Source organism: Enoplosus armatus, chromosome 1, assembly GCF_043641665.1.
Source record: "Enoplosus armatus isolate fEnoArm2 chromosome 1, fEnoArm2.hap1, whole genome shotgun sequence".
Classification (NCBI taxonomy): Eukaryota; Metazoa; Chordata; class Actinopteri; order Centrarchiformes; family Enoplosidae; genus Enoplosus; species Enoplosus armatus.
In genome coordinates this window covers 28,452,675-28,463,704 of record NC_092180.1, presented here as the reverse complement: position 1 = coordinate 28,463,704, position 11,030 = coordinate 28,452,675, and the positions used below count along the sequence as shown (strand labels likewise).

The window sequence follows — 11,030 nt, the reverse complement described above, 5'->3', positions numbered from 1 at the left end:
CGTATATTATATACAGTATATAGTAAACATCTGTGTGTTATATGATAGATTCCGTAAGATATGATATCACATATATGATATGTGACAGACTCATTTTCAACAATCTCTCTGTTTCAGGCTCCATAGTCTACAATAAGACGGACAATGATGGCTACTGTTACATAGGGTACTGCAATGAGAGCTGTCATGTAGTGCCCAAACATAGCCTTTGTAATGCACATAAAGAGTGTGTCGATGTAAATCCGCCGAGAAAGGTACTTTATTTCTCTGTTCTGTGCATATTTAACTTTGTTTCTATACGCAATTGTTAAGCAATACTGCTCAACCCTTAAAAAGCTGTCTTTGCTACAGATTTTGCAATATGGAATTCTATGACAATGCCAACCCTCTCTTTTCTTTCTTTAATTCCAATCTACGGTTCCCCTCTTAGGATGGTGAAAGTTGGTTGGAAAAAAACTGTCGTGTTGGAACATGTACCAACGGCAATGTGACCTATAACCACACGCACTGTCCAACTCCGAAGCCTATAGTGTGCGTAAATAACTTACCTGCAAAATTAGTGACGGATGCTGGTGAATGCTGCCCCCACTATGAATGCCAATGTAAGTCTGACCTTCTAAAATGTCGCAAAAATCCTCAGGTTGAATATGTAAACGCATTTTAACGGCTTTAACGTTTTGTGTTTTCATTTTACATTCATATTTTATTTGACTTATATTATCTATGTTTAACAATCTGTATTGTATAAAGGTATGTGCTACGGTTGGGGAGACCCCCATTATGTCACCTTCGATGGAACCTACTATGGTTATCAAGGCAGCTGTTCCTCCTGGCTGGTGAAAGAGATATCACCCAAATACAACTTCGGTGTTATAATCGATAACGAATACTGCGGTGCAGAGGATGGCTTGTCCTGTCCTCAGTCCATCACTGTTTTCTACAAAAGCTACAAGATCTTTATCACGCAGAAGGATGTCAATGAAATTTATACAAACCTGGTAATTAAATGCCACTATCACCTTTCTTCATTTTAAATTCAAACACTAGTCACTATCCTAGCAGCAACTTCCCCCCTTTTTTTTGTGCCTTCATTGCAAATGCAACCAATGGTTTTGATTTATGTACATACCTGACCTGATCCTAATTTGTAAAAAAAAAGACCATCACTGTAGGTGCATTGAAACTCACAACAATTTTAAAACATTATGCTTTTTGTTTCAGATTTCTGTGAATGACAAGAATGTAAGTCCTGCATACCAAAATGGGGACTTCCGTATAACCACCACCGGTATTGATACAGTGCTCGTCATCCCTAAAATCCATGCCAAGATCACCTTCACAGGGCTCATATTCAGTATCAACCTGCCCTATAATGAATTTGCCAACAACACCCAGGGACAGTGTGGTGAGTTCTGTAATTATTTGAATTAATAGCATCTTGCTGTATGTGAAGTTTGGAGATCAATTGAGAAATGACTTGCATATCTATAGAAGCTAAATACGTTATGCACCTGATGCGTACAACAGAACCTATTGCACTCATTTGACACATTCTGCATTCGGTATGATCACGTCTTGAAACAAACAGCTCACATAATTCTAGTGATTCAGCAGGAACACGGCAGTGCAGGACTGGCTTGAGTGGTGTCGTGTTTTTACTAATGATCAGAGTTTCTCTAGGCACATGTGACAACAACCGGAAAGATGACTGCAGGTTGCCCAGTGGCAAAATTGATCCTTCATGTCCTCACATGGCAAGCGAGTGGCATACTAACGACAGTCACTGTGAACATCGAATCGAACCTACACCAACACCGACACCTGCGCCCATAACCTGCGTTACAACCATCTGTGAGATCATGAAGAGCAGGTACTGTAGAAGGAAAAGGGGCCAAAACGTGTCATAACATGGCAGCCATAACATCAGGTTCAAATATTGGTTAGTTTGAATATCAACTCTCAGCCGTGGGATTTAAGAATTCACTCATTCTTGTTTGTATTTCTTTTATTTTCATTTTACCAGTCGTTAGGGACACCGCACATTAGCTTGACTACTTTTCGTCTGTACGCCAAAATAATAAACGGTCCTGCCTCCATTTCATCATTCCCTGGAGCCCAGTTCAGACAGGCTCCTCATAACACTTCCAACACAGCTTAAGTCTGAATTAAGTGCTGTCACATTAACAGTAAGTTCACATCAGTACAAAGAGCTGAGCTTAAATACAGGTCTCCTTCCTAATATTTTGTAACTTTTATCCATTCCAGCACCATCGATGAAATTATAAATGTCCAGCTAAATACCTTACATCCAGCATGTGAGCAAATATCGATTAAATGAGAGTTCAGGCTTAACATCTTGTCATGCTTTTGCCAGACATTAAAATTCTGGAAAGCTGGAAATTACCTTCCAGCTCCCGGCAAGCAACGCATCACCGGTTTATTCACTCGCGTTTAATGACTGAATGTGTCCAGTGCCCATACTGACTATAAATCCCGTCTTCCACAGTGTGTTTGCAGCTTGCCACAGCAAGGTTGACTACAGCCCATTCGTTTTGGCCTGTGAGTTTGACGTTTGCCACATGCACCTGACACACATTGGCTGCACCAGTCTGCAAACCTATGCCGAGGTCTGTGCCGAGGCTGGAGTGTGTATCGACTGGAGGAATGCCACCAAAGGAGTCTGTGGTATGCGACTAGAATATGTCATGGCAACGTCAAGCACTACTACACACTCATGATATCACAACTCACCGGCAACTTCACAGCAGTGACCAAAAAAACATGTTTCTTCTCTCTTCCTCTCTAAATAGAATATAAATGCCCAAGTCCCAAAGTGTATCGGGCCTGTGGCCCTCTGGTGGCGCCGACCTGTGACTCCTGGTACAGCGAGTCACTAACACATTATTGTCACTCATCACAGTTAATAATTTCTTTCGTTCTCGCGCACAGCAGCAAGGTATGGCCCTCACACAGTATGCCGTTATTGTCCGCAGGTACAACCAGAAATTCATCTATACCGTCAATGAGTTCAGTGCCATGACAGATGTGAAGTTGGAGGGCTGCTACTGCCCAGACGACACCATCCTCCTCTCTTCCAGCTCGAACGAATGCGTCCCCAGCTGTGGTAAGAGCACATAGCACAACTGTATCCTCACAACTGTGTCTGTAAGTATGTAAGTTTATGGATGCAGTTCGTTTCCTAGCGAAGAGGAAGGTGAGGTTGTGGAGGTCAGGGAAATGAATGGGTGTGTGACACATTCACCTTTGATGCCATAAACCCCCACCTCATTTTAGACCAACAATTAATGTTGGCTGTTTTGACCATGACAACAATCTATCCCTAACTTTAACCAAGTGCTTTACCATAAGTTTACAGCCATACTGTACGGATATTGAATGATGCAGTGTTCTGCAGAACTATCCTCAACATACTCTCTGACCATTGCTTCACCTGTTTTTGTCTCTTTTAGATTATCTATGTGAACGACACATATTTAGCTGTAGATGGAGCTGGACTAGCAGTGATTTAAGAACGCCGAGACTCAGACCATCAAAGCTGTGGCTGTAGCTAAAGTCCGAGTGTATCTTAGCCAGTTAAAAGAGCGGACATGCAATCCCTTGGCTACTATGCAACTCGGTGCCTTAGCAGTGGGTTAAGGACCGTTCATGCAGTTTTAATAGGGCAACCAGTGTTTAGAATATCAAATGGTGAAAGAATGGACAGGAATTGTTTTTTTTTTTTAAATCCTAAAAAAACATTTTAAAACAGGATTTCAGAGAGGATACGTCCTGCATTTACTCGCCTTAGCTCTTGAGGTAGGCTAACCAAAGCCCTAATGAATGGAAATGACTTTGTCGCTTTATATCTTTCTCTCAATAGAATTATGTCGGCTGCCAAATGGAAAATGGACAAAGGTAAATTGTTTGCCTACGATCCCAGTCCTTTGTTACATAACCGCTTGACACGCCAGTGGTAGCTGATAATGCCATAATTCTACAATAAACATTGTGTCCTCAGGCCAATACAACATGGACAGAGGACTGTCATGAGTGTACATGTGAGGAGGACACACTGCAGGTCAACTGCCGTCACGTGTCCTGTCCAGCACAGCCACCCCTCAGCTGTGACCAAGAAGGTCAGGTCAAGGTCACCGAAACTGTAGGCTGCTGTCAAAAGGAGAAGTGTGGTAAGTGAGCTCCTCCTGACTCCAATACAAACTGTACTGATATGTCCAACGCAGTGCGTAATCCATCCATTTTGGTATGTGAAACATCCTGGGCAGGACTTCATATCATAGTATACCACTGAGAATTTCTCGATTCCGTTAACTTCGAGGACCACGCAGTGTCACAGGACACCTCGGATGCGCCTCACCATTAAACTCTGTCCTGCTATGTTGCTGGCGTGAGCGTTCTCTCCTTCATTCATCCATCTGTGCCTTTGAACAGAGTGTGATGTGAAGCAGTGCCATGGTGATGCCCCGCACTGTCCTGTTGGCACTACTCTAAACACCACCCTGGAAGGCTGCTGTCTGAAATACCACTGCAGTGAGTAACTGCGTAGCCGGGTTTCATTTTGTTTGTTTTTTGTTTTTGTTTTTGCCACTGTGATTGTTTGCAGCCCATTTAAAATGCACCCAATGACCGTGACTGTTTCCTTCACAGACAACAAGAGTGTGTGTGTTTTCAACAACCACGAGTACCAGGTGAGCTCTCACATGTACATCCTCCACGTGAAACTGATGTGAAGTGACCAGAATCCAACACAAAAGAACACAGGAGGGCTTTGTTTAATCCGGACGGGACTGTGGGATTGTGTCATTTTTTTCCGAAAACATACGATGATCTGAGCGGTGTTATGATCACGTAACATTTCTAGACATAATAACTCGTGGTAATGGTGAACAGTACAGTCTGGGAGTAATAGGCTTTGTACAGCAGGACAGTCTGGCCACAACTCATGAGCCCCCAGTTATGACCACTTAAATTGACTGTAGTGCCACCTGTAGCCCAAATCAGTGTTGTTTACATCTGCCGCAACTTCACAATATATTCATATCTAAGTCCACACCGAGAACATTTGACAACGACTTACATGACATGATATGGGAACGACGGATCAAGCAGCAACTGAGTCACAGCCGCGGATGATATGTGCCACGTCTGGTTCAAGACTGGGTCCTGTAATGATAGGTCTGCCAGGGGAGACAAGGGACAGGTTTTTGCAAAGTGCTCTATGTGACCCCACCCTGGAATTCATGAGCCGTAGAAAAAATTCCACGTAGAGCCGGTTCATATTTGAGTCCCCTTTCCATCCCTACACAGGCTTATTACGGACATACACTCAAGTGGACAGTTTTAAATTCTCCCATTACCAAGACGATAATGTTCGATAATGTCAGCTTACAGTGGCGTTGTACTGGACTGCATCCTACTGAGGGGCGTTTCTGATGTTTTTGCGCGCCCCCACTTACAAACTTGAGCATCTGTATCTGTGCTGACCGTCTCCCCCTGTCCGTCCAGATTGGAGAGCCGGTGCCCATGAAGAAATGTGACAGTTGCAGTTGTAACTCTCAGTGCAACATAGATTGTCTGCTGACGCCATGTGACACACACTGCCCTGTGGTAAGGCTAGTCTCTCTCTCTCTCTCTCTCTTTCCCTCCCTCCCTCACTTACTTACTTTCTCACTCAGACACACACTCGTACACAGTTTCTTTTCATATTTCAAGTAGTTACATGCATCCTTTATGACTTTACCGATGAGCACACTCATTCACCCCGTTCTCTCCCAAACATCCGTGAATTTTTCTAACACTGACCTCCTCTGCTGTGCTCGTTTTCCATTCTGCTTGTATCGCCTGTTCAATCATAACTTTTCCCTCCTCACTTGATATTTGCTGTCAGGAATGAGCAAATGGCAGCAAAAATACATGGCTAAGATAAGGTAAGTGATAAGAGAGACAAAAGGCGCAAAAACAAGAGACAAGAACAGGCACAAAATAAGATAAAAACAAGGTACAAACTGCATAGTCCTCCAGGTCAGGTTACGTGTTCATAGGGGGTAACTTCCTTGGACATGTTTCCAGTTTCTGCAGTGGACACAGTACTGTAGGGCTGAGGTTGCTCCAGTCGGCCACACTCGGATCTGCTTCGAAACCGGTTTCACCTGTTTAACAAATGGTCTGTAAACAGGATTTAGCATCACGGAGACGTGGTCTGAGTAGCCAAAGGTGGGGCGCAGCCTTGTGCGAGTCCCGGATGCTTGTATAAGCCAGGTCCAGGGTATTCCACCCTTCTGGTCGCAAAGTTGACGTGCTAGATAGAATTTCAGACAAGAGCAGTTTTGAGATTTGCGTGGTTGAAATCTCCGGGGCAATGATGAAGACGCTGTCGGGACATACTGTGTGCTGACGTTCACAATGGCCCCCGTAGCGGACAGATGGTGCCTCCTGTCACAATATCAATTGTGGTAAATTCCGTCGGTAGACATGAGGGACATTTATGCATCATTCACTGTTGATATAAACACATAGCCGCCTTCCTCTGGTCTCACCGGAGGATGAGGTGTCCCTGTCCGCACAGAGAGAGAGGTTAGTCCATTCAGCTGATGTTCTCATGGAGCCATGTTTCCGTCATCTTGTCCTGGGTGGTCAGGGTGGGTGGACATTTGCGAGGAAAACCGTCCAGAGAGCTGGTCTGCTGGGGTTAGGCCTTAAGCCTGAGTATGAATCTCATCTGCAGCGTTTCCTCTCACACCGCCTCCAGGGTCTGCAGTAGTAGGCGATGCCATGGCTTCGGGCTCTGGTCCTCATAGCAGGCTTAGGCTGTGCAACTTCCCTGGAAGAGCGGCTTCAGCCGAGTCCTCATTTCCAGTGATGTCAAAATGGTCGTAGACACATAGCACCAAACATTGGATTTAAAAATGTTTATGGAAATGCACATATATATATACATATATATACATTGTTACTGTATATATATTTTTTTTTTTTACCTCACTTCACTTAAATACTGTAAATGTGTATATTTTTTATTTTCTATTTCTTATTTTTATATTTTGTACATACCTTTAGTTCTAAATTATGCTATTTTTCTACTCTGGAATGGGAGCACCGGTACTGTACAATTTCCCCCCGGGGATCAATAAAGTATTTCTGATTCTGATTCTGATTCTGATCAGTTGAGCAAATCTAAACTGGGATTGGGAGTCCAGATCTGAGCGTGTACACCAACAGATTCGTGAGTGCCAGCAAGATTGTGAGAGTGAATAGTGAGTGTGATCTTTGTGTCAATGGAATGTGGACGAGCAGCTTTGCTACCTTTTTAAACTCAAATTTAGGGCGGACCAAAATTCCCTGGATTTGCCCTCAAAGTAAAGTATCATCCTATTAGGTGCCATCCTCAAGAAAAAGTAGCGACGTTACCTGACAGATGAGGGAGTATCAAAGACTACCTGAGACGTTTTGTGTTCTGTATTTGCCTCAGCTTTTGTTTTGCTTCTTTACTGCCACCGGAAATAACTAATACAAGCAATGAACGTATGTGAATGCTCCACTTCCAGTTACACGTTTGATAAAGCCATACTGTAAACCCACCAGAATACTAATGCCAGCCCTCAGTCCAAATCCTGACACTGGATAGCCCCATCCAGCCTGACGTTGCTCTGGATTTATTTATATGCCGAGTCTGTCTTTGTGTCGCCATTTAGGGTTACGAGTACCAGGTCACCTCCGGCCAGTGCTGTGGGACGTGTGTCCAAACAAGCTGCGTTGTCGTGCTGTCGAACTCCACACACATAGTAAAGGTTGGTATATGGTGTTTGTTTGGATGGAGAGAGAGCGAAAAGAGGAGGAGATTAGCTTTTATATATCTATAAGGTCACTAAGGTCTCTAACATCTCTATTGTCTTTTAAATACATTAATGATGCCAGCATTGGCATTGCACGTTTGAGAGAATTAAACACTATTACATCATTGGAACTGAAAATCATTTCTGCTTTTATTTATATATATTTTTTTAAATGTGCAGTGTGTTTCAAATATTTTGAATGGTACGGACTCTACCAGGTGAGCCACCCGGGGCGCCGCTGCAATTTGATTTTAGTCCTGCAGTGAAATTATGAAATGGACATGGACATTCATGGGACAACATAACTCAAAAATCTCTACTGTGCTGTGTTTACGTTTGTTTAAGTTTAACATCGCCATGTCTCTAGAACCAGCGCAAATCAACAGGAGGTGACGAGCATGGAAAACCATATCAGACAAGGCAACAGGGAGGCAAAATGGCTCAGAGTCAAAGGCTGTAAAAGCTAGCAAAAGACAGTCCACATGTGTTGTGATGAAGACGATAGTGACTCTGATGAAGACTCTGCTCTGTTCAAAATCCTGTTTTGGTATTCTTTAGCCTGGCACCATTTGGACTCCCGCTTGGAACCTCTGTGTGAAGTTTGAGTGTGTGAAGGACGCTAATCACTTCATCACCGTCGAGGCCAAGACCATCTGTCCCCCCTACGACCCTAGTGATTGCATTCCGGTAGACTGAATACACACACACACACACACACACACACACAGACACACACAAACCATCAAGTCAAGTCAATTGTATTGATATAACCCAATACCACAAATTTGCCTCAAGAGGCTCTACAGTCTGTACACCCTCTGTCCTGTAGCTTCTTATTCTTGGAAGATTTGGGTTTCTAAAACACACACATCCACTGATGACATGATGTTCACGCTTCAGGTGAGAGGAGGCAGTGATGCGTCTGAACATACTGCCACCTCCTGTCTAATGTGAAACTCGAGACCCGGCAGAATACTGACATGAATGTTCATGTGTCCCGCAGGGAACAGAGGCCATGGCTCCAGATGGGTGCTGCCATATCTGTACGTATTGCTTCCATGAGTTTTCCATACCTGCATATTATATATATATATATATATATATATATATATATATATATATATACGCTCCTGTGGCCTGACCCCGCTCGCCTCTCGCGCTGGTTACAAAAAAAAGCCCCATGACGTCCATCAGAGCTTCCAACCTTTCACGCAAAATGAGCAGAACCATTGTGATCAGCTCTGATACCTGGCCTTATTAAGTCACATGATTATGATGCCCTATGACTGCGCATGTAAGGTACAATAATGAATTTTGAAGGTTTACAGTGACTGTAAGATACATAGGTGTACAGTGTACAAGAGTGTAAATAATACATTAGATTTATGGGCCTCATAGAAATTATTACCAAATATCTTATGGTTTACTAGATGAGACAAATCCTACATTCAAGGCATCATCGGTAGTATTGTCCCTCGTCATATATATTCAGCAATTTGTTCACGTGTTCGCAGTCAGTTTAGTGGTATCAGTCCAGAGCAGTTAAGTGAGAACGATGAGCTCCGGTTCTCTCTGCTTAGTTCACGGTTTGCATCCAGGCGAGCCAAGTGTCGCTGTGATCATTACATCCGGTCATTTTTTTCAACACGTCTCTCCTGCCTGCCTCAGGTGTTCCGAAGAGTCGTCCATGCGGCATGACCACCACCTCCGTGCACCTGGAGAGCAAGGGCTGCCACTCCCCAGAATTGGTCAATGTCACGTCCTGTAGTGGCGCGTGTGGTACCTTCACCTTGTGAGTCCCCCTCATCATCAGTGTCAATCAGTGTTTGGTTTTTTTTCTGTTGTGCTTTTTATCACGTTATAGGGGCAGAAATGACTAAAACTGAAATTGAAGATTGAAAAAAAGTTTATTGATGAGCTTTTTAAACATAGCTCTGTAAAGTTGAATTTGAACCCCCCCCCCCCTTTCCCATTCTTCATGCCGTCCTCTCTCTTGTCTCTCAGCTACTCTTCCAAAATGAGATCCTTGCAGCACACCTGCTCCTGCTGCCAGGAGCTGGCCACATCTGAGCGGCAGATCCAGCTCTCCTGCCCTGACAGCACCGAGATCACCTACAGCTACACCCACATCGATGCCTGTGGGTGCCTCGATACGGAGTGCTCCGTGGTTGGCCGCAGCGAAAAGGCGGCCGCTCACTCCCGCGCCAAGACACGCCGACGCAGGAGATGAGCCAAAAACCAGGCCTGGTGTATGCGTTGGCCACTTAATCAGCATGAATACATAGGGGCCATAACTGAATCAGTGTCAACTTCATCTGCATACATAATTCCTCTATTTATGTCTAATGTGTTAGCGTACTTAGTTTTAGCTTGCTAAGATTGTAAACCCACAAAGTTCTCATTAATAAAAATCATACTGTAGCTTCAGAACAAGCAGCTGTCCGTTTTCCTGGTCTCTTACTGCATGCACAGTGTGTGAGTGTGTGTGTGTGTGTGTGTGTGTGAGTGTGTGTAACTATCCAAATTAGACTCATCGCCACATACCCTTCTCTTACAAAGATTTAGAGGCAAATAAAATCAAACCTCCACGACAAACATCAGTTTCAACACGTTTAAATGACATTGACTGAGGGACTGTTATGTCAGCTACGGGGGGAGGAGAGTCCACCAGTTTTAATTTAATGTAGCGTACGAGCTGAAGGTTCATTACAACACATTTTCTTTCCACACTTGAAAGGAAACCGGTGGAGCAGAGGGAGACGTTCTTCCCTGAGCACATTCAAAACTAGAAGGATTTCATATCCAGTATTTGTCAGGGACTTGCTTTAGATGTAAATGAATGTGACGTAAGCAGCTGAAAGATTTCATTCAAATGCGCTCTGAGTTGATTTGCATTTATTAGGAAGGCTCGAGCACCGGAGGAGCTGGGGAACTATTGTTTTTGTACAGATTATTATTATTCTGCTCGTCTTTTTTTTTGAGTGGTTTGGGATGCTCAACAGCTCACGAAAATTGACACAAGTGCCAGAACTGCGGAAAATTGCAAACGTTTCTGCAATGACTGGGCTTGGGCAGGGCAGTCCCGACGTCCTCAAACGAGTACTTCCTGATTACCAGCATCCTAGCTTGTTTCAATTGCTAAAATTTGCCAAATGTTTACGCCATTTTAAACTACAAACG

The 11,030-nt window shown here is 43.8% G+C and overlaps 1 protein-coding gene across 1 annotated transcript; it reads left to right on the top strand.

The window, feature by feature from the left end:
* The first annotated feature begins 752 nt into the window (after window positions 1-752).
* On the top strand, window positions 753-10,080 carry muc5f (mucin 5f). Its single transcript, XM_070906787.1, has 12 exons — window positions 753-998; window positions 1,222-1,405; window positions 2,473-2,685; window positions 2,811-2,880; window positions 2,994-3,124; window positions 4,450-4,548; window positions 4,666-4,706; window positions 5,524-5,625; window positions 8,409-8,537; window positions 8,854-8,893; window positions 9,519-9,642; window positions 9,855-10,080. The coding sequence occupies exons 1-12, from the start codon at window positions 753-755 to the stop codon at window positions 10,078-10,080; spliced, it is 1,605 nt and encodes a 534-aa protein (XP_070762888.1).
* Window positions 10,081-11,030: the final 950 nt, after the last annotated feature.

Bases quoted from the DNA above. Each gene is read 5' to 3' on its own strand.
- muc5f (XM_070906787.1), top strand. From the start codon at position 753: ATGTGCTACGGTTGGGGAGACCCCCATTATGTCACCTTCGATGGAACC. The intron at 3,125-4,449 runs GTAAGAGCACAT...GCCTTTGAACAG, and splicing joins CGAATGCGTCCCCAGCTGTG to AGTGTGATGTGAAGCAGTGC. The intron at 4,549-4,665 runs GTGAGTAACTGC...TTTCCTTCACAG, and splicing joins CTGTCTGAAATACCACTGCA to ACAACAAGAGTGTGTGTGTT.